Genomic DNA, 24,260 nt, shown 5'->3' with positions numbered 1-24,260 from the left:
CAAGGCCTGGCTGCCTCTGGCCTTTGGGGCTGTTGGAGTTGCCCTGAGCCACTGGACGAAAATGAGGTTAGGTTAGGCTGTGACTGCAAATCAGGCAGATTATGACAGGGTCAGATGCAAGCGTCCAAGCTGGGAGTGGGGAGGGGACAGGTGGAAGAGCCCTCTCAGAACCCAGGGTAAAGCCCCCAAAGACTGCTTGATTTCTAGCTGGGAGCTCTGTTTCACTTTTAGACTGGCAGAGAGCTCCCACAGTGCCCCCACCCTAACTTTCAGGGTATCTGGCCCCAGCAGCAAGTTCCAGGGCCTCTGTACCTCTCATGCAGCCAGCTCCCCAGAGCCCTTCTCCCAGGTGATTAACAGGAAGGGATCCTTGTGTCTGCTGGAGGGATGGAGACAACTCGCCTGGTGTCACAGGACTGGGCATGGAGACTCAGATTTCTAATAGGGAGGAAGGTAACTGTGTATTTGGATTCTGGAGTGGGGTTGGGCAATCTGAGACCTGTGCTTCTCACATCACTGTGGTTTCGAAATGAACCTTTTCAAACACCCCTTTCTTTCTAAGTTCAAGGACAAGAAAAGAGAAATAAGAGAGAGGATAGGAGATAACAGGCCAGGGGGTTTTTTTCCCCCGGCCACACAATCAACCCCTTCACCGAGATGTCTCTGTTACCTGATTTGCAAGTCAGTATGTGAGTTTTGAAAAGATCTAGTGGGCCTCCCTTCTTTCTAACAGCACAAACATTCCAGCTCACATTTCAGCCGCCCTTGGCCCGTGTTCTGAAATCACAGCACAGGGAGAGGCCAAAGGTATGCAGACCTTTGTGAGAGGCCCCGGAGCCGGCTGGCCTGGAGTGGGCACAGGGGCCGGCAGGTGTCCAACCTTCCCACTTGCAGAGCAGGAACTGAGCCCAGTGAGGGGAAGGAACTTGCTCTAGGTCACACATCCAAACAGAACTGGACCAGAACCCAGGTCGACTGGCCCTTCTCTTATACTCTGTATCCTCCTGTTTTAATTTTTGTGTCACAAGTGCTTATGTGGCATCTTCTATGTGCAGGCACTGTTCTAGCACAGTTCAAAAATATTAAATCATTCAACCATCACCATAATCTTATGATGCAGGCACCATTTCATCCGCATTTTACAGGCAAGAAAACTGAGAGAGGGCCCTAGCCCAGTAGCTCAGGTGGTTAGAGTGTAGTCCCAATACGCCAAGATTGCAGGTTCCATCCCTGGCGAGGGCACATATGAGAATCAACCAATGAATGCATAACTTAGTGGAACAAAACAAAATCTATGTTTCTATCTCTTTCTCTCCCTCTCTCCATCCATCCATCCCTCCCCCTCTCTCTCTCCAATCAGTAAATTAAAAAATTATACATATATATTAAAAAAACAACAACTGAGAGGTGAAGTAACTTGTTCAAGTCCCATAACTAGGTAGTGGATGAGCCATGACATTGTTCTAAGAGGTCACGTCTTAGCCGCGCCACTAGAAAGCTTCTTGGGAGTCTCCAGGAAGGCAGTTTGAGGCACAGATGTGCTCTGGTTTTGTTGTTGGGGAGGGTGCTGTATATAAATCATCTTCCTTTCTTCCTGGAAACAACCCGAGATACAGATGTTCATGTTCACTCCTGGCTTTGCTCTCAGCTTGGGAATGTGCCGTTCCCTCTCCAGATCTGTCTTCCTCTCTGTAGAGTGGCTGCAGTCAGCCTTGGTGCCCTCAGACACCCTTCCAGCTCTCAGCATCCATGCCTTTTTTTTTCTTTTAAAAATTGAGGTATAATTGACATATAACATATTAGTTTTAGGTAGACAGCATAATGATTTGATACTTGTATATATTACAAAATAATCACCACCCTAAGTCTAATTAACATCTTTCCCACACAGTTACAATTTTTTATCTAACCATCCACGATTTTATGAACAATTCCTGGCAGTCTTTTTAAATTATTTTATTTTATTTTTCAACTGCAATTGACATACATTCTATATCAGCTTCAGGTGTACAACATAGTGAATAGACATTTATATAACTTATGAAGTGATCGCCTCAATAACTCCTGGCAGTCCTGTTACTTGAATTCAGGCTCACGCTTCATGGGGGTTATGTTTTCAGTGATGCAATTGTTAAGCCCAGTGTCACATGACAGAGTAGAGTACTCGGAGTTGGAAAGCAGCTATGTTTGCAGCAGAGGACTCTAGGCTTGTGCTCAGTTGAAAAAAAAGAAAGTCCCTGAAGCTTTCTATCTCTCTGCGGCCTGGAAAAACTCGAGCTTATCATGAGATTGTTGCATTTAGACTCCCTCGGGAGAGGAATGCTCCATGTGCTAAAAGTATCCGCTGCTGACCGATTCCCCAAGAGGATCTGCCCTTTCTTGTCTCTCTGGAGTTAAGTGGATGCTGCTCTGAAGCCGAGCCAACTCCTCGGTTCAGATTGCCTCTGTACCAGGCAGTGGGGGAACGGGCGGTGCACAGAGTCGGCGGAGGATGGCAAGTCACACTGACTTGCACAGGGACTTACAGGAGCAATAGGTAGTTAACATCTACTGGGAATGCAATGGGCAAAGCCCTGTGTGGATTATCTCATTTAGTCCTCTGAGAGGCTTGGTCATCGGCCCCATTTTAAATATGGGGAAACTGAGACTTAGAGAGATGAAGTTCCCTGCCCAGGATGCAGCGCTGTGGTGCTGGGATTCCAGCCCGGCCGTGACCCAGTAGCCTGTCCTGTTGGCCACCACCTCCTACGCACACATGTGGGATGGGCCTGGACATTATGAGCAACTAGTTTTTTCAATTCGATTTCCTTTGAAGTTACGTTATTTTTACTATAAATACTAATCATGAAAAAAAAAGAAAGAAACCACTAACACAAAGAATTTAACTATAAATACTGCTTGTTAATGAGGCTTTGGGGAAAAGGAAGAATATTTTTTAAAGTGTTTCAGTATAAAGATCAAAATCTTTGCTGGAGAGAAGATAGTAGAGGTAACCCCAACCTCGTAAAGAAATTGGGTCCTAAGAGTTGGCTTTGAAGTCAGCCATTGGGACTGTGTGTGACACATTATAACCACAGAAACAACAATGGAAAACAACAGGCCTCCTGCAAATCCTGAAAGAGTAGTAATAATAATAATAACAATTATTCTCTCTTGAGGTCTTCTTACATGCCCGGTGCTGTGCTCCGTGTTTTATGGGGATCATCTCATGAAATTTCTGCGAGGATCCTATGAGACGGATCCTCACAGGTTGGGGACAACACCATTCTAAAACAAGGAATGGATGCCCAGAGTCGCAGAGCTAGTAAGTGATGGACCAAATTCAGGCCGACCTGCCTTTCTTAGCCCATCATGTGTTGACAGTTCTGAGAACAAGAGGCGATGAACCATAGGAGGAAATTATGGAGGAGAAAACCTAGAACTGTAGAATCTCAGAGCTAGAAGGACACTTAGGGACCACTTAACACGCACGCCCCCGCATATACATACACAAAGCAAGCAAGAAACCCTGACTTCAGGAGTCCCTCTTGGACATGTGCCATTTACTCAGTGCTTCATATATCCCATCGAGTCCTCATACCAGTCCTATGAGGTATTATCATTACCGTTTCAGTGATGAAAAATCAAAATAACAACAAAAACCCTGAAGCCCAGAGAGGGGAAAGGACTTGTTCAAGGTCAAACAGCAAGTCAGCCACAGAGCCGAGATGAGGACATGGAACTTCCTGTCCTGCCACATGGCTTCCCACCAGACTCCGCAAAATAGTGAAATCCTCCATACTCATGCCCCAGATTGTAACCTGTGAGCAGGAGAACACTCTTGGCCATGAAGGAAGCAGCCAAGTTTGGCCCACAGGGCCATGGCTCTCCTCCCTTGTAACACAAACCGGCAGATTCACAAGCCCTGGGACAGAAGTAAACAGTTGAAATGGAAAGAAATAAATCTCTGCTCTAAAAATAGGCGCATATCCTTAGAAACACTGCAGGCTATTCACAGAGCCAAGGATGGGCCGGGGTGCAGGGGCAGCGAGGGTGAGTGAAGCCAGGTGTCAATGTGTCCCCACCCGAGCTTCTGGCACCATGACCACCTCCCTGTACCCCCTCCCCAGCCTCCCCAGAATGCTCTCCTTTCCCCACCATCCCCCTCCTCTCTGCTGCTGCTGGCTGGGGGACCTCTTGGACCTAGAGCCCTTCATTCAAATTGGAATCCTTTCATTTTTCAAGGCTTAACCTCCCACCCCTCCCTTGCAAAGCCTTCTCCACACCAGCCCCCCTCCAAGTCCCCAGCGCAGCACCTGCCACAGAGGATGCTGGGCTGTTTCCTTTTTGATTTTGACATTTTAATAGGAAACATTCTAAACATATCGGAGAGTATAGAATATACCTGTATTTCCATCATCCAAATTTAACAAATATAAAAATTTTACCTCATTTGATTCAAATCACCCTTAAAAAGAAAAAAAATCATTATAGATAAAGTTCAAACCCAGCCTCCCCCACACACCTAGTTTCTTCCCCATCTTCCCCACTCCAGTGAACACTTTCTACTTGAGCCACAAACCAAAACCCACATCATCAGGTAGGAAATAAACACGGAGGAAGGAAGATGGACCAGTTTTCTTGAGGCATGTGGCCATCTTGGGTCATCTTTTACTTTTCCACTCTTGAATGAGATATGTACATAAGAAAGTTTTCACTTAACCTTCCAGGAAGTAAAGCAACACCAAAGCCAGTAATAAATGATAACCGTTTCTTAGCCTCTATGTCAGAGTCAATAGAGAGTAGTGGGGAGTGAAGCAAACGGGAGAGTTTGTGTTTGACTAAAGGGCACTTCTATTCAGTTCCACCAATTGTTGACAATGTGAAAGTGGTTTATGTATCCCTCAAGTAAAAATTCAGAGGTGGGCAGTCTCAAGCTGGTATGGAGCTCAGCTCCCCAAACTTCCCCTAGTCCCAGATTCCATCCAGTTCACTTTCCTGTCATCCCTAGGGTATAGACCTCATCTTCATGGTCCAAGGTGGTGTCCATGATCTCTGCATTTCAGGCATTGCAATAGAGGAACAGGGCAAAAAGAAAGGAAAGGAGAAAAACCATTACTCAAGTGCTTGTTTTAAGGGAGGTTACTGGACATTGCCTCTGGACACTTCTCATATCACTGGCAGGACCTTAGTTTCATGCAGGGTTCAACCTAGCTGCAAGGGAGCCTGGGAAATGTAGTCTTTAATCCGAGTGGCCATGTGCTCAGCTAAAAGAATGGAGTGCTTTTATCACTAAAGGAGTGGAGACATGTTATTGGGGACAATTTGGGTTTGCCAGTTTCACGGCCTGATGCTCTGTTTTGCCAAAAGCTCTGAGGGGTGAGAGGAGTTGGTAGGGGTTTTACCAAATCCAGACCTCCAAAGAAAACATTACAAAGGACCTACTCTCTAGCTTGGCATTTCCCCAAACCTCCGTCAGGGAACTCTGGTCCCATTTTGGACACCCCTACTCTGGTACCTTTCATAATATGTCCCTTCTTCCAAACCTGCTCGGGACAGCAGTTAGGTGGCCCGGCAAACAGCTTGAGGCAGCAGGTGTGATGTCGACCTGAAGGGTGTCCAAGTAATACCAGCCTTTTCCTAGCAGGAGCGTCAATGTCATGTGACTGGATCATTCCGATCACATTGTTCTAGCGCCCAGTGCTTGGTGTTGGGGATTCAGAGGACTAAGATGCATTCCAGCTGGCCTTTAAGGGGCACCCAGTCTCCCCAGGGAGAGAGACATGGTATAAATGTGCCCCCGGATGAATTAGGATGAGCATTATATAAGACCTGGCAAGATGCCTAGGGGAGTTTGGAAAGAGAATTGCCAGGTCAATGTGGAGAGCACTACAAAGGCTGAACGGGGTGCCCAAGGGAAGGCCTTTGAGAGGTGAATGCAGGGGAGAGGAGGGATGGCATTCCAGACAGAGGGCACCGCCCGAGCGAAACACAGAGTGAGAGGCAAGACGTGGCTGCGGAATGCGGAGCAGCCGGCCGTGGTTGGAACGGGCACACTTGAAGTCGGGAGCAAATCTGGAGGCTGAAGTGCATTGGGTCAAATCATGAGGAGCTGTCCGTGCCTGGCTGATGAATTTGGACACGACCCTGTAGGTCAGCGGAGGTGCTGAGCGTTTGAGTGTGTTGGGGGGTTTCACGGTCAGGTGCTCGTGTTGGTGAGGTCTGGCCGGCTGATGGGAGGGAAGGGAGTAGAGGTGGAGAGGCCCAGGGAAGGGAGACCAGCCAGGAGGTTGATCTGATGGTCCTGGGAAGGCATGGCAGATGGAACGAGGGCGGTGCCATGTGATGGAGACTGTCCAGAACCCTACATCGTTGGACTCACCCAGACTCCTCCCCCTAGCAAACCAACCCCCTCGCCCTGCCAAGCCTTTGTCTGTGCCACGCCCTCCATCCCACTGTACGACCACTTTCCTCTTCCCTCTCCATCTGGCTGGTTCTATCTGGTGCCCTGGGACACAGCTCAGGCACCCCCTCCTCCCAGAAGCCCATGTGGGTGGGGAACAGAGTAAGCCCCTCTCACGTGGCTGTGTCTCCCCTCTGGCTGCAAGCCCCTGTGGAGCAGGATCACACATTCATTGCCTGAGGACACCCAGTGCCGCACAGCAGGGAATGTGCTGAAAAGGAGGGTCAGGGGAAACCCAGGAAGGGAAGGGTTGGCCACACCTTGTGCCATGAATGCCAGAGAGAGACAAAATGTGTTGTTACGACCAGCAGGCCCCACTATCAACAATTACAGGGCTTGGGCCACAAGGATGCCTTTGGAAGTCAGCACTAATGCCAAATGAAGTTGACTGTGTGTGGGAAGTAACGGTCCTGAATGAGGTCATGATGGTTGAGCCAAAGGCCTGGATCTTTCTGGATAAAAAGAGAAGATTCCCAGTGTGTGTCTGTTGGGGGGGGGGGGTGGCGTACGTTTGGAGAAAGAGGGGCTCTTAGAGGTTTGCACCTTGCTTGTCCCCTCTGTGACGGGCACGAGTGGTGCAGCCCCTCTAGCCTTCCACACGGTCAGGTTAAGTCCCCCCATATGTGAGAAGAAATCTCTGTTGAAGCCACCGAATGATTTCTAGTGGGATCTGGGAGCTGCAGGTCAGCAATGCAGAGGCTGAGCGCTCCTTATCTGGACGGGGCCCTGAGGGACTAGAGGGCCGCATTTCACACAAGCAGAAACAGACCCGGCAGATAACTGGAAAAGAAAAGTTCTCAAGTTTGGAAAAAACCTTTTTGGAGGGCATCAAATACCTTGTGAAAGGTAAGTGGTGACTGACCGCTCTGAGATGTTGGGCCTAGCTGCGGAGGTGGGGGCGGCCGTGAGGACAGAAGTCCGTGGGAATTCCGAGGGCTTCAGCCTCCCGATTGCTCTTAGCCCAGGACAGCTCCTCCACACCTCTGGGCGTCAGTTTCTTTACCTGTACGGCAAGATTAGCTCCATCAGGAGGGGAGCTCTGGCTCTCTAACACTGGGGGAGGCACCAGGTTGTCACAGGGTGCCACATCTGGCTTCCAGGATCTGTTCCTAGAGGAAGGCAGGCAGTGGGATGGAAAGCTTGCTGTGGCTTGGAAGTCGAGGTCCCTGGCTCTCAGTCCAGTGTGACCTCAGGCAAGGCCCTGCCCTCGCTGGCTCGAGGCTGCTCCCCGTAGCCAGTGAGGTTGTAGCACAGCCCATCCTCCTCTTAGCAGTTGTTTGGCTCAGTCACAGGGCAGAAACCCAGGACTCCTGGAGCCAGACCCAGGGGCACGTTTTATATCCCCTTGTTCTTAGACATGCCTGCTTATTTGGGAAAAGTGATCAAATTGCTTATATTTTGTCACTGTGAAGAATCAGGTGAGGGGACATTTTATGTATGATTAGCCACCAGTCTGAAACATGCATACTGACCCTTGGGCATGCTATTTATAAACAGTGTCATCTCTACATAAGCTCAGGCTTCCTGACTGTGTGGCTAACGACCTGCTTGACTTTGGGCAAGTGGCTTCAGTTGTCTATGCCTCAGTTTCCCCAACTGAAAATAAAAGAATTGGCCCAGAGGCTCTCTAAGGGCTTTGAAGCTTTCAGCTGCCAAGAGCCTATGCTTCTTTTAGTAAATTGTGTGCGCGTGTATGTGTGTTGCCTGTGTGTGCACGTAGTATGCATGTGAGCACATCTGAACAAGCCTGCAGTGGTTCTAGCTGGAATGGCTTCTCACGTAGCCCTGACTATCTATAGCCATGATAGCTGTGCAGATACTTGATATTTGGCCTTCCTGGCACCTGTTTGCACGGTGTTGGAGCTCCTAACAGCACGGTTGAGGATTTGTCAAAGTTTCCATCATCCTTTGGACAACTGGACTCCAGAGTGTGGGTGGAAAAATTAGACTAAGATGTTAAGCTGTCGGGCTGCACAGCCCAGTTTTAATTTTACAACATTGAGAAGGAAGTCACCATTTAAAAATACATGATTAGTAGGGCACATAGGAAGAGATTGCTTAATTTCCCCCATGATTATTTCCAAGATCAAATTAAACTTTTAATGTGTTTTTAACATTAAAAAACCTTCTAAATAAAAAAAACAAGTATATACCCCTTTCTTCCTCTAGTGCAAAGCCCAGTATGGGCAAGACACCCACTAAATATTTGTGGAATAAATGAATGAGTATCTTGACTTTCTCTACAGAGAATTTTAGTCTGATAGGAACCTTAGATCAGATGTGGCAAAATGGACGAAGTCTTCCCTGCAGATGTGTTTTATTTGGCCTGAACATTGTTTTTAAAATATTTGGATCATGTGTCAATATTTGAAAATCATAAAGATGAGTAGATCTAATAACATTGCCCACATTCTTACATGACAGTAAATTTCTGGAGCATTGAAAGCTCCAGTGTACCACAGTCCCCACCACTCCCAAGTATATAACAGTTATTTTTAGGCTAAGATCAGAGAGCATCTAGAAATTCCTCCTCCTTAAACCAACACTAACTTTCCTCTCAGGATATGATAAGATCATCCAGGCATTAGTCACTGCCTTGCTCACACAAGTAAATTTCCAGTTGTAAGTAAGAATATGAAGACATGTTTCATGTAAGTAAGGACATGAAGATGCTCAGAATCCTATATACCAGAGCTTTCTCCCAAAGCAAATGTCACCCATAACCATCCTGTCCTTGGACTGAAGATGTACGTGTGATGTGTGCATGTGACTACAGATTCCCCTAATGACAACTGATGACTGCCCTGAAGGAACCAGACTGATACTTCCCTTTGAACTAACTATAAAGAAAGCATGTGTCCAATAAATTTACTCTGTGCACATTTTAAGATTAGGAGACCACGATTTAAATTCCTTAAAGGTTAGATGGTTCTAATTACCCACAGGCACCATAAAAATGTACAACCTTTACAGGCAACATGAAAGCTAGTTATGGACTATTCTTTGCTATTCAGTAAAGCAGACCCCCTTTAAGATCTTGGTTAACTGTAAAATCTAAAGCCATATATTGTTTTCCACACATGCTGTCATTGCAACTTTTCTTTCATTTTACTCCCCTTCCCCCATTGACTACCCATCTCCCTGGGTATTCCAAATTAGAGAACTCTTTGTGGGGTCCTGGCCCTATCTGTTAGCACTCTGACCAGATGCACAATACTCGCTGCATGGATGTTTGTTGAGTAAGAAGGAATAAAGGAAGGAAGATACATTTCTACGCATCCACCAAATGCTCTCCGGTCAGAGCTCCCATGGTTGGGGGAAATCTCTCTTCACTTGCTGGATACCTGGGCCTGAGAGTCAGTTTTAGGTTCTAATAGTCATGAAAGATCCAAGTCAGTATTTTCTTACCTATTTAACTCCTCAACAACTAATTCACATAATAAGGCACATTGCATCATAAAACAGGACACCATTTTAGACTTGACCAGCTCTCGCCGGGCCAATCTCCGCATCACTGCTGGCCACTGGCACACACAGAACCTTCTGTCCTCAGCAGTCCACAGCCATTTAGTTTAGTTATTGCACTAGCCATTTTCTAGATAACGTATGCCATTTTTACTAATTTTTTTGAAATGTAATTCATATACCATAAAATTTACCTATTTATAGCGTGAACCTCAATATTTTTAGTATATTCACAGAGTTATACAACCATCGCCACCATGAATTTTAGGACATTTTCATTACCTCGAGAAACAGATCCGTTAGCTGTGAATCCCCATTTCCCCTCAACTTACCCTACTCTAGGCAGCCACTAACTTACTTTCTGTCTCTCTAGATTTGACCCATTCTGGACATTTCATATAAATGGAATCAGACACTGTAGTCCCTTGTGACTGGCTTCTTTCACTTAGCACGATGTTTTCAAGGTTCCCTCTGTGTTGTAACATATATCAGTACTTCATTTCTTTTTATTGCCAAACAGCATTCTGTTGCCTAGATACCACCATTTATTTATCTGTTCATCATCTATGGACATTTGAGTTGTTTCCACTTTTGGGCCATTATGAATAATGCTGCTACGAACTGGAGAAGTTTTTGTGTGGGCATATGCTTTCATTTCTCTTGGATATATGCCTAGCAGTGGATTGCTGCATCGGACGATAACTGCATTTTTAAGCTTTTGAGAAACTGCCACACTGTTTTACATTCCCATTAGCCGTGAAGGGAGGTTCCGATTTCCCCACATTCTTGCCAACATTTGTTATCTGTCATTTTTATGATAACTATCTTAGTGGGTATAAAGTAGTATCTCCTTCTGTGTTTGATGTTCATTTCCCTGATGACTAATGATATTGAGCATCTTTTCATGGGTGTATTGGCCATTTTTATGTCTTCTTTGGAGAAATGTCTATTCAGATCCTTTGCCCATTTTTAAATTGGGTTATGTGTCTTATATTTTGAATTGTAAGAGATCTTTATGTATTCTGGGCCAGTCCTTTGTTAGATACATAATTTGCAAAAATTTTCTCCCCATCTGTGGGTTGTCTTTTCACTCTCTTGATAGTATCTTTTAAAGCACAAGCATTTTTAATTTTGATGATGTCTAATTTATCTAGTTTTCTTCTGTTGTTTATTATTTTAGTAGCATATCTAAGAAACCATTGCTTAATCCAGGGGTCACAGAGATTTATGCCTGTGTTTTCTTTTAGAAGTTTTATAGTCTTAGCTCTTGCATTTAGGTCTTTGATCCATTTTGAGTTAATTTTTGTTATACCATGTGAAGTCACATGCCATTTTTGAAAATAAATTAAAATGAGAAATAATCAGAACTTTAAAAAATATGCAGCTGTCTTTGATTTTCATTGAAAATCATGTTATGTTTCATTAAACATGTAATGGAAAAAAACTAACGCCTAATAAAGCTGACATTCTCAATATTTACTTGAAGAATTTTATAAGCTAAGAATTGTTAGAAAAGGCCTTTGACATTTTTTAATCAATTGCTTTCAGTAAAGATTTAAACAAATGAAACCATATTTTAACAAGCTATGTAAGTAATATTTTTAAAACTATTAAAAACATCTTTATTTTCCTCCTAATTATATGGGCTCTGTTTAACACAGTGGTTCTCAATCAGGAGGGATTCTGCTCCCCAGGGGACATCTGGCAATATTTGGAGACATTTTTGTTTGTTACAACATGGGGAGGAGGTGGTACTGGCATCTACTGGACAGAGATGCTGCTAAACAGTCTACAATGCATAGAACAGCCCCCAACACAAGTAATCATCCAGCCCCAGATAGCAGTTAGGCCAAGGTTGAAAACCCTACTTTAACTAGATCAGTGGCCTCTATCAGATATATTTGAGAAGAGGTGTGAGCTTACAAACCCTTTTCCTCTCATTTACAACCTCATGGTTTTCTCCCACCACAATACTAAGCCTTTCAGAGATCAGAATGTGCCCCAGAACCTTAACGTCCATCGCAACCCTTTACAGACAAAAATCTATCAGGTTTTTCCTTGTGAGGGTCGTTGGGAAAACACTTGTTTTTGTTGCTTAATTTATTTCATACTTATATGTTTTCATTTTTTGAATCTTGAGATATATTTTGATAATTCATCCCCTGTTCAACATACATATTTAGGTAACCAAACTTCCTGTTAAAATGTATTTTATCTGATCATAGGACAATAGTTATAATAAATGGTTGTGTGCGCTAAGCACTGTTCCTGCATTATCTAATTTAATTTTCTCAACAACTATGAAAGAGTGACTAATATTCACATTTTACAGCCATAGACACTGAGACACAATGAGATGAGGCAACTGGCCCAGGATCATATGTATCATCACTACTCCAAGGCAGGGCATGCGCCTGGTGGGGGTCCACTGTGAGGGACAGGCGTGTCACAGAGCACTTGATTACTCATTATGGGTAATCACAGAGAGACAGTGAGGTGCTTCTCTCTCTTAGTTAAGCCACAGTTAGTGCCCTGCCATGGGACAGAAGGAATGGACACACACAGCCATAGGAGAGCCCATCTCACCTGGACATGCCCACAGATGCGTGGCTCACCTGTGACCATTGCCAGTCCTTCATATCACAGTGGACAGCATCTGAGGACTGCTGCTTAAGGAAAACTGGGGTGTCTGTGACATCACTTACATTCTTGACATTCACTCCCAAATTAGTCAAGGCTCATTTTTTTACCTATTAGCCCTCTTCTCATAACATGCTCCAAACTGCAAACATCTCTCCTGACTTGTAGCTTAAATCCACTCGCATGTACACCGGCACCACTCCTCGAGCCCTTAATACGCACCATGCACTGAGCGAGGCCTGCTCACCTTCAGCTCTCCCAGTCAGGGCCACACTCCGGTCCCCTGATCTCACAGCCGCTGCTCTTACTGGAACAGCACTGTGGTGTTTAAACTGTGGTGAAACGTCTTGTAAAAAATACACTGCAGTTAAACAGAAGTATTTCCTTCCTAGGCTTTATCCCTCTTTGTGCACATAGCTGTCTTCATATGTCTGATCCCATTCCCCTCTCAGGGGCTTTCAGCAAAGGAGCTGAGCTGTGGGTGACTAAAGATACGCATTTTGATGGTACAAAGATCGAAGATGGAATGGCTGTGTGGTTAGGCCGTTTTGGGGGTGCAGCAGGAAGTGAGGTGACATTCTGCTCACACCTGCCTTCCAGGTGCCCTCCACCACCTGCTTGAATGAAAGGGGGAGAAAGCAATGATTAGAACAGAACATTGCCCTCCCCCCCTAATCTAAGGAAGAACCCTGGCTGTTCTTCTAGACCTGTCCCTGAAACTCCTTGGGCAAATCTTTCCTCGTTCTGGACCTCAGTTTCCCCTTGAAGGAACAGTGTATGGACTAGACAATCTCTGAGCATTTTTGCAAGTATAAACTTGGAATCTCTAAGGTACTGGAGGCTGCATTAAAGGGAAGCCCGTGGAATTCAAATTCTCCCTAATTAGGAATCTGCTTTGTAGGAAGCCCTCACCTAGAAGCCTGCCCATGTTTGAAGGAGACACCGCGATGATTGGTTGATGCTATCTTTCTTCTGAGATCCATCTCCAGGGGCGACGTTCAAAATATTTAACAGCCAGTATGGCATGAGCACAGCCGTCAGAAGGGGAGAAGACAGCTGGCTGGGCCTTCGGGGGCTGCAGCCTGAAAGCGCGCCTTGCCCGCCTTGCCCGCCTCGCCCACCTCGCCCACCTCGCCCGCCTCGCCCGCCTCACCTCTGCTGAGCCTTCACCCGCTTGTTTTGGGGTGTCTTCTTCCTGCCTGACTCTGCACCCAGGGCCCTAACTCAAACCCCTTGGCCTTCTTCTCTCCCCGATCGCTTTATACACAATGGCTATAAATATCCTCCTGCATCCAAACACCAGCTTAATCATATTTGTCACTCAGCAGATGCTCTTGGACTGTCCCTCTGTGCTCAGCCCCATGTTGGCTGACTCCTTGCCCCTCATCTTCAAAGAGCGTTAGAGGCTGAGAAATGCAGGGAGATCAAGAGACTAGCTCTGCCCCTCGTCTGCTGTGTGACCTTAGGCAAGTCCTGCCCCTACCAGGTGTCAGACTCCTTACATGTAAACGAGTGACTTGAGCCCCGTTGTCCAATGATGAGTTTCTGGAGAAATGCATGTCTTCAGCAGCTGACCGCTCTCTCTCTCTCTCTTTCTCTCTCTCTCTCTGTCACCCGGGCCACCACCTCCACTGTAGAATGCACTGCTGCCCGCAGGCCTGAGGCAGAAGGATCAGACCACCAAGGCGCCCACGGGCCCCTTTAAAAGGGAGGAGCTCTTGGATCACTTGGAAAAGCAAGCAAAGGAGTTTAAGGACCGAGAAGATCTGGTCCCCTACACAGGGGAAAAGCGAGGTACTGAATCATGTTGCTCTTATGAATATGTCACTCCCCGGGCATTGCTGAGTGCCAGCTGTGTGCCAGGCCCCGTGTTGGGCCCGATGTGACTGGGCCTCCTAGCCTGCATCCCTGCCTGGCCAAAAAGCATAAACCCAACTCCGAAAGCATCGATGATGTAGATTTAGGGAAATTTCTGGGTAAACCAGACCAGAGAAACTTCCCCCTTAATCTCCTTTAACTGGGATGTCCTGCTTAGTTTTGTTTGTTTGTTTTTAACAAACCTAGACACTTTTGAAGGTGAGAGAAGTAAGTATTAATCATGATATCAGGACACAAGACCTGAACTAGGCCCGTCCTGTGCAAACCAAGAACAAGAGGCACCCTGCCTCTGCCCTACCCATCGCTGCTCTCCCAGAAGTTCCTCTCTGGCAACTGCGTCATTCCTGCCTTCACCTGTCCCTCTGCCACCCGGCCCCAGCCTAAGGCAGGCTTCCTGGAGGAGTGTGGGGAGCAGAGAGGCAGTCTCCCCGCTTCCTGTTGCGCTCCAAACCGCCCTCCTGCCCTCCTCTGTCCTGCTGCCTTGCTGGAGCGCTGCGCCGCGGGCCTGCCGAGCTCTGCTCCAGCCCCTGGCCGGGGCAGGCGCTCATTCCCTCTGCCTGGAGTGCGGGCCCTGCCGTGCGCCTCTGTGCTGTCTTTCTGCCCTGCGAGTGGCATGATGCTCGGAAACAGCCTGCAGCAGGGCGCGTTCGGTTGCAATCCTGGCACTACCACGCGCTAGCTGGCTGAGCTCGAGGAAACTGTTCGACCTGATGTGCCTCCATTTCCTGGTCAGTAAAATGGGCTGATGAAAATAGTATCACCAGTTATGAAGACTGAGTTAAGATTTATATTAAATCACTTAGAAGAGCGTCTGGCTCATAGTGAGTGCTATGCAAGCATTAGCTGTTACTGTCCTTTTGGTCTCAACTGTCCTGTCTCCTGTTCCAGGGAAGCCTTTCCTGTCTCCTTGGTTCAGGACACGCAGTCCCTTCAGTTCCCCCTGGTAATTCTCCATCTCAGGAGCCTGTGGGCTTCTTTCATCACAAGTCTGGTTTTATCATTCTCTCTTTATTTATCATTTGTCTCTCTCACTGGCCTGGAAGCCCCACGAGGGCAGGGACGCAGGCTGTTTTTGCTCACACGGCACCCTCAGCGCCTGGGGCAGGGCCTGGTATACAGTAGGGCTCAGTAGAGAGTTGGTGAATGAATGAGTGAGTTCAAGTTCAGTAAATGTATAATGAAGCTTGTGGGCTGCTCCCTTAGAATATAAGCTCCACCTTAGCCGGGGTGGCTCAGTTGGTTGAGAGTCATCTCATACCCTGAAAGGTCCCCAGTTCAGTTCCCAGTCAGGGCACATGCCCAGGTTTCTGGTTCAATTCCCAGTTGAGGTGTGTACAGGAGGCAACTGATGGATGTTTCTCACATCGATGTTTCTCTCTCTTTCCCTCTCTTCCTTCCTCTCTCTCTAAAATTAATAAAAACATACTTTTCTTAAAAAGAATATAAGCCCCATGAGTACAAGGACCACAGCACTACATCCTCACCTAATAAACCCTAGCACATAGTTGACATGCAATATATATTTGTTGAATTAATTAGTTAATTGCATAATTAATTGCTTATTTTCAGTGTCTTCCATTCTACCTGCCCCTAAGAATGTGAGATGAGCCAAGGGTCCCAGCCTGTGTTTTTATCTTTGTATCCATGTTGAATTAGCACAATACCCTGCGCAGAGTATTTGCTTGATAAATAGTAAAATGAAAAAGCCAGCAGGAGTAGGCATGGTGGGGAGGACATTGAACCATCCCAAACCCTGGCGTTGGAGCTCAGACCAGATTTTACTGAAAACTTGGAGACTCAGGGAAGCCCAGGGCATCTGGAGACAGAACTCTGGAACGGCTGTGTAATCGGAGGCATCCTGACGATGGTGGCTGGGCAAGAGCTGGGAATGACTGGGGCCTTGACCATAAGGGCTAGGTGTGCCCCGCTGAGAATGTGGACACGAGATGTTCTTATGCAAGGCACTTGTGCCATGAGGAGCAGTTTCTGTATAGCAAATAAAGATGATAGGATCTCTGGATTTCATGGGCCCTTAAAACTTCCAACATCCCAACTGCACATTTGAAAACGGGTAAACCGAGGCTGTGAGAGAGTCAGCAGCAGGCCTGGGTGGACAGCTGGTGGGGCATTGCTGGTGTCCATTTCATCAGGCACCCATCGCTCTCCCTGGGGAGGAGCTGGAGATGGGTGGGGGTGGGGAAGGGAATCTAGGCCGTACGCAACCAGTCCTGCCCCTCCAGAGAATGCCAGCGCTCCAGGCTCCCGGAGCCTGACTGCCTTCATGAAAAACCAGGCCAACCCAAGGAGAGGAGCTAGAATTTATTCTATGGCCAGGCCACATAATGACGAAGCTAAAAGGTTCATCATCATCATTGTCATCACCACCATCAATGTCATCTCCGTAAAGTATATAAGGGTTCCCCTTTCTCCACATCCGTGCCAACACTTGTTATTTGTGTTTTGGGTTTTTACTATAGCCATCCTAATGGGTGTGAAGTGGTATCTCACTGAGGTTTTGACTTGCATTTCTCTACTGACCAAGGATGTTGAACATCTTTTCATGTGTTGTTGGCCATATGTATATACTCTAAAGAAATGTCTATAAATCTTCGGCCCATTTTAAAATCGGGTTTTGTTGTTGTTGTTGAGTTGTAAAAGTTCTTTATATATTCTGCATACCAGACCCTATCAAATATATGACTTGTGAATATTTCCTCCTTTTCCGTATGTTGTCTTTTCACTTTATTGGTAATATCCTTTGGTGCACAAAAGTTTTAAATTTTCATGAAGTCCAATTGATCTATTTTTTTGTTGTTGTTGTCATATCTAAGAATGCATTGCCAAATCTAAGGTCATGAAGATTTACACCTGTGTTTTCTTCTAAGAGTTTTTATTTATTTATTTATATATAGTTTTAGTTGTTATGTTGATGCCATTTATTTCCAGTTCATTTTTATATATGCTGTGAGGTAGGGGTCCAACTTCACCCTTTTGCATGTGGATCTCCAGTTGTCCTAGCACAACTTCTTGAAGAAACTATTCTTTTTTTCATTGAGTGGACTTGGCAATCTAAAATAAATTTGCCATAGGTGTATGTATGGGTTTATTTCTGGACTCTTAAATATGTCCCATTGTTTATATATTTACCCTTATGTCAATGCCACATTGCTTTATTTTGTAGTAAGTTTTTGAATCAGTACATCTGAGTCCTACAACTTTGTTCTTTATCGAGATTGTTTTGGCTATTTGGGGCCCCTTGCAATTTTATATGAATTTGAGGATCGGCTTTTCCATTTCTGGGGGGGAAAAAGGCCATTGGAATTTTGATAAAGAGTTCATTATATCTATAGATTGCTTTGTACATTATTGCCATTTTAATATGGTCTTCCAGTCCATGAACTCAGGGTATTTTTTTTTTTCATTTAGGTCTTTTTTCATTTCTTTCAGCAATGTTTTATAGTGTTCTATGCACAAGTCTTTCATCTCCATGGTTAAATTCATTTCTAAGTATTTTATTCTTTTGGATGCTATTGTAGATTAAATTATCTTCTTAATTTCCAGTTCAGGTTGTTCATTGCTGATGCACAGAAATACCACATATTTTTATGTGTCGATCTTGCACTATGTAACATTGCTGAATTTGCTTATTAGTTTTTTTCTGGAATCTTTTGGGTTTTCTACATATAAGATGTCATCTGCGAATAGAGATTATTTTTCTTCTCCAGCCTGGATGCCAGGTATTCCTTTTTCCTGTTCATTTACTCTGACTAGAACTTTCAGTACAGTGTCAAATGGCAGCAATGGAAACAGGCACCCTCGTCTGGTCGCTGTTCTTAGGGGCTCATTTCCTCCTCACTTCTCCCCAGTTCACAGGCCGTCATCGCAGGGAGGCCTTCCCTGACCGCCTGACCTGAAAGAGCAGCTCCCACCTCACTCATGCCCCAGCCTCAAACTTCCTAGCCATTTGCTCTGCCTCATTTCCCCCCCACAATACCCTCACATGCTTGTTTATTATCTATCTCCTTTCGCTAAATTGTAAATTATTCATTGCTCTTCTCAGCCCCTAGAAAGGTTCCTGGAACATAGGAAACACTCAATAAATATCTGTTGCGTGAATATATATGTGCAATTTTTCATGCATGGAATTAAATTATTCATGCCATTCTGCAAACTTGCTTTTGCCACATTTTGTCTTAGCGTCTTCCTTCTTAGTAAGCGGAGACCACCATCATTTTTTTATAAGAACTGCTGGAGCTCCATCGCCCCGGTGCCCAGAATTTCTCCAGCAGTCCCTGCTGGTGGACACGGCAGCCACCATCCTGTGTGCGCCATGTTGCTCCCTCCTTCAGTTATGAGTCTGACACTTTTAAAATATCACGTCCCATGAGGCAAGGAGACATTTCTTGCTCTCTTGTCCTCTTTTAATAATCTTAGTATATTTTATTTGTTTTGTTTAGAGATGTTTCTAAATTTTTCTCTCCTATGAGAACCCTTGGTTAGGATATCCCAGATCCTGGCATTCTATTTTTTTTTTTTTTTATCTTTTTCCTTCTTGCAGGTCATCTAAAGTAATGACCGATGTTTTCAGTAGTGAGCAATCTAGTTTGACCAAGCAATAAAGGTATTATTTTCAAATGTGAAAGGTGCTCTGTTGGAAATCTTCCATTCCTGTTCTTGGGGAAGTTTGGCACTGGGCCCCTTCGAGGGACTCTCAGCATCGAGGGATCACAGGGCTCTGGGATGGTCACCCGGGGCTGTCGCCAGAGGTTGCCCCAGTGCCACCACACTCCTTGTAACAGGCACTCATGTGTTTGCAGGAAAAGTCTGGGTCCCCAAGCAGAAGCCGATGGATCCTGTGCTGGAAAGTGTGACACTGGAGCCGGAGCTGGAGGAGGCCTTGGCGAACGCCTCAGATGCCGAACTCTGTGACATCGCAGGTGAGAGGCACTCTGAAAGCTCCCCCAGGTCCTCCAGAAGGAGTTGACATACATCTGCAGGGAGCTTTGGACGGTTTGTTTCAACATGAACAATCTTTCTCTTTCTAACAAGGACTAGAGGAGACCAAGAATATTAAAATACAAGGTGTCCCCCAAAAATGTATACACACTTTAATAGCTGATAGTTCAATTTTGAAAATGAAATGTATTTTAACAAACACTGCCTTTATAATTACTCAAAGTGTATATATACATTTTTGGGACACCCTATAGAAATCTGTCATCAAAAACCAAAATGAGAAAAATAGAGATAAAACCACCCAAACCCACTACACCACAGGGCCATCTGTTGTTGCCTTGAAGGATGTGGAAGCATCCTGGGGGTGAGGGATGGGGGCTGCATGGGCTCTGTACCCACCCTGCATCCAATCCTGCCCACACCACCTGGGAAGAGAGAATGGGGGGCTGTGGGCAGAGGGCTGTGGGCATCTCAAGCTTGGGAGGTTCACAAGGGCTGGAGCAAAGCCATCTTATTTTTCCACTTTGCGCAGCTCAGAAAAGCCCCCTATCTCATATTTGTACAACACCCTCCATCTTCATGTATATTTCACAGTCAGCCCCTAAAACTCCAGGAGGTGGCCTGATCTTTAGAGCCCTTCACCATCTCAGCGTCTCTCCTTATTACGGTCCAGTCCCTGCCCACAGCCTGAGATCCATGCCCAGCAGGAGTCAGGTCTGGCCACAGAAAACACTGCACATGCCCCCATCCTGCTGTGCTCCCTGCCAGTGGGATGGGTGGTCTTTTTATTCTGTAGACTTGGGGGCTATTGACCATCACCCAGATGATGAGAGGAGGGTGGATAAGATGGGGAGAGACTCAAGGCAAGTGGGAAGGGGAGAGGAAAGATGGGGTTGCCTCTAACTCTCTGGCTGTGACAGTGAGGTTGGGGAGGAGTCAAGGAGGGTTCCAGATTGCCCAGCTCCAGAAACTAAGTGGATGTTGGTGCCATTAATGAATGTGGGTATATTAGTCTGCTTGAGCTGCTGTAACAAAATACCCCAGGCTGGTGGCTTAAACAATAGAAATTTATTTTCTCATAGTTCTGGAAATCAGAAGCCCAAGATCGAGGTGTCAGCAGGTTTGATTTCTTCTGAGCCCTCTCTTGTTGGCTTGCTGATGGCCACATCTCACTGTGTCTCTCTGTGCATGTGTCCCCTGTTGTCCCGTAGTATGTCTTAATCTCTTCTTATAAAGTCACCAGTCAGATTAGATTAGGGCCCACCCTAAAAGCCTGATTGTAACTTAATCACCTCTTTAAAGATCTCATCTCCAAATACAGTTACAAATTCTAAGGTACTGGGAATTAGGACTTTAACGTATGGGATTTAGAGGGATATAATAGCCCATACCAATGGGAGAGGAAAAGGCTCAGAGGAAATGCCGAGTTCAGTTGGAGACCTTTGGAGTTTGAAGTGCCGTGGGCCACCCAGGTGGGAACAGTTGTACATGAAAGTCTTGAGTTCTGCAAGGGATCCATGGTGTCGCCCTTGTGGCATCACTAGCATGGAGATGTGGGCGTCATTAGCATTGTCAAGCTCCAGGCCTTCACTCCTGTCATCCCCTCTGCCTAGATGGAGTAGAAGCCTTTGAGAGATGAGGAATGGAAATGGGGCACCGCCAGCCACAATGGGGGCCAGTTAGCCACGAATGGACTGGGAACCAAAGGCTGAATCAAATTGGGCAGAACCTAAGACGAGAGCTAGGGAGATAGAATGAGGGTTCAGGGCTGGCCTGAGACTCAAAGGTAGGTGAGGTCAGAGGCCAGATGAGGCCACCAGTGCTGGGGGACTTGGTCTCCTGCCTCATCACATCTCTGGCTTCTGGTAGGTTTTGTGCATGAGTTGGGATGGCATTTGTCGCAGGGGATGGGAACGGGGGAGGGGACTGCTGTCATCTGCAGTGGGACCATGTGGGGAGGAGTTGTGAGAAGACGCCAATAAGCAGGAGGGGCGACGCTGGGTGCTGGTGGCCAAAGCCAGGTTGTAGGGACCAGAGGAGTGAATGTGGAGAGCCAGTGTGTAGACTGTGAGTCCAAACAGCCTTTTCCTCGGGAGGCAAAAAATTTGGGGAGGGCCAAAGGACAGTGGTGGAAGGGTGTCAGGGCTGAGAGAGAAAGATTTTCGTTTTCACTGTGAAGTACAGAAGCAGTGAGCATCCCACCCAGCTGGAAGTGGAACACTTACCTTGGGAATGTACCTGATTTGCTTTGAAGTTCAAGTTTTGTTTTGTCAAAACCACACAAGTCATATTAGATCCCACATCATGCTCATATATTTCAACCAAACGGTTTCCCTGATGGGAGAGTCCCCTTGACTTCTGGTTAATCTGAGCAGCAGGGAAGTGGGCGGGTGACACCCCTGTGCAGCTTCTCCACACTGACTCACCCTGGAGCTGTTTTTATCCTGGTCCTTCTCGTCCCATCACCCTCCGTGACATCACTCCCCTCATTAGTCAGCTCAGAAGGATTATAAAATGACTCCACTGTCAGATCCGCCAGTTTCTGTGCCAAAATAGAACTGCAATATTGGGCTAAGTTTCTGTGTTGATTTCTTGAAACTATTTCTCTTTATTTTTGTTGGCGTGGCTAATTATTATTTTCTGTTCATGATACCATACCCTTCCGATGTCTGGAAAGGAGAGGGGGAGCTGTAAGTCGACACTAGAGTCATCAGCTAACCTTGGGCGCCTGTCACTGTGTATCAGCCACTTAAATGTGGCAGTGTCTCTGAGGAAGGAGGGACTAAACATTTGCTGACCTCCAACTGCATCCCAGGTGCTGTGGGAGTTGCTTCCAAAGCCTTGCTTTTTATTTATTGACTACAACAATCCTTTGAAGTGAGTTTCGTTGTCCCCATTTTACAGGTGGAGAAAGCAGGCACAGCGAGGTGAAATGCCTTGCCTAGAGTCAGCCAGGGGAGCATGGGGCCACAGGAGGAAAGGCTCTGGACACCACACTAAGGCACAGACACCTGGGATTAGGGGAGTGTTGAGAGAGGCAGGTGAAAACAGGTGTGTGGGCAGAGAGAGGCAATGGTGTTTAAAGGACATAGAAGGCAGGCCCCAGGTAAGGCCAGTGGCCAGACAGAGCTGTGGGACTGCATGGAAGATGTGGCTCCACCGAGAGACCAGCTGTTCCTAGTGCTGGATCAGAGGCCAGAATTTCAAAGATGCTGCAAGGGATGGAGGCAGCAGGGGCAGGACATCCTGTCGGAGTGCTGGGTGTGGCAAGCCCACCAGGAGCACGGGTGGGAGAGTGGGGGTGGCTTGGCCTTTCTCAAGGAGGCAGTAGATGGAGCCAGGAGTGTGGATGAGTCTTTAGAGATAGAAAAAGTAGGGAGAGGAGGGCACCACTTGGAGCTTTCATGACTCAGCTCCCAGGCAGAGCGTTTCCATGAGGCTCACCTTCTCTGGTCACTCATTCACACATTCAGCAGCCATTTATCTGGCCTTCCTTCTGTGTGCCAGGCTCTGGACCAGCCCTGGGGAAAGAATCCCAAGAAAGCAGCCTGGGTCCTGCCCTCGCAGAGCCACGTAAACTAACACTGAGGCCCAATGTGAAATGATAAGTGAGAGTGTGTCATGCAGGACAAAGGACAGGGTGGGGATGGAGGCTGGGCTAGGGGCTGGGGCCAGGGAGCTAAGGCCAGAGAGGAAGCTGACCCTGAAGGAGGAAAGGCAGGGTGAGCCCGCGGAGCGCGGGGGAGGAGGCAGCCCCTCTGAGCCGCTTGCTTTGCAGATGCACATACAGCAGGCTTGATATTTGGTGACGATAGGAACATGTAGACCCCCAGCAGATGTGTCACACTGACTCAGGTGTGACGCCGGTAAGGCAAGGCCTGTGGACTCTCATTTGTTTCCATGTTTGTGCACCATTCATTCATTCATTTGCTCGTGGAGTCGGCGTACATGGTTGAACTCCTACCGCGTGAAGGAATCAGATGCAGTCCCTGCCCTTGTGGGCCCAGGATGTGATGAAAACAAAGCAGAGGCATGTAAATTTTAGCATGAAAAGCGTCACCACAGGGTGATGAACAGAACGCACAGGCCTCTGACAATATGAAAGTTTGGGCATGTGGCCTTGGGTTGTGGCTTGGAGGCCACTGGGAGTCATCTGCAAGCATTTGGCATTATCAGTGCCTCCCCTCCCCAGGTGGGGATGTGATCCTGGCTTGCTTTTAGGGCCCCTTCAGGTGGTATAGGACCCAAGAAGGAATTGGGGGTAGGGAGACTCACCCTTCAGAAGGGCCAACCCCCAGGAAACCCCCAAGGGCAGCTGGCACCCCCTGGCTCTTGTGACTCTCCGAGGCAGTTGTAGGCAGAGTCCCCCGCCCCCGGCTTCTAGTGCACTTTCGTGCCTTAGACTCCTGCTCTGCGAGAGCCAGGGTGCGGCTTGTCTAGGAGCCATTCAGCTGCACCCAAGGCCTGGGCCTGAGCCAGCCTCTCCCACCTGTTCCCGGGATGCCTGCCGTCTGCCCTGAGCCAGCCCAGCAGTTGGCAGCCGGAGAGGCCCAGGATGTGTGGCGTTATCTCTGCATCCTTAGTGGAATTACGGACTTTGCGAACCCTGCCAAGGCAGAGAGAGGAAAGAGAACTTGATGTTCTTTTTCAGAGTTCAAAAATAGTTCTTTTTGCGTTTTGAGGAAGATTTGACTTATTATTTTTAAAAAATCACATTCCCCAGTGCTAAATTCAGCCTTGCCAATATCTACCAAGAATGAGGCAGCAGGCGGCGTCACTGTGCGGTTCCCCTGCGTCACTCACGCCTCCCTCCCCTGCCCTCTGCCCTCCCTCCCTCTCTCCCTCTTTCCTTCCCTCCTTCCTTCTTCCTTGGAACCCT

The 24,260-nt window shown here is 46.9% G+C and overlaps 1 protein-coding gene across 2 annotated transcripts in view; it reads left to right on the top strand.

Moving 5' to 3' along the window:
• TMOD1 (tropomodulin 1) overlaps positions 1–24,260 on the top strand; it is a 70,431-nt gene that overhangs the window by 22,368 nt on the left and 23,803 nt on the right. Inside the window, exons 3-4 of one of the 2 annotated variants that reach the window (XM_081152174.1) lie at positions 14,185–14,341; positions 19,243–19,362. In XM_081152174.1, the coding sequence (XP_081008300.1) occupies positions 14,185–14,341; positions 19,243–19,362 (277 nt within the window). The remainder of the gene's footprint in view (positions 1–14,184; positions 14,342–19,242; positions 19,363–24,260) is intronic. The other variant, XM_081152175.1, reaches the window with a different exon arrangement.

This window comes from Miniopterus schreibersii (genome assembly GCF_964146895.1).
Source record: "Miniopterus schreibersii genome assembly, chromosome: 11".
In the NCBI taxonomy this organism is placed as follows: Eukaryota; Metazoa; Chordata; class Mammalia; order Chiroptera; family Miniopteridae; genus Miniopterus; species Miniopterus schreibersii.
Note: the sequence above shows the minus strand (reverse complement) of the source record. Positions and strands in the feature narration are given on the sequence as shown.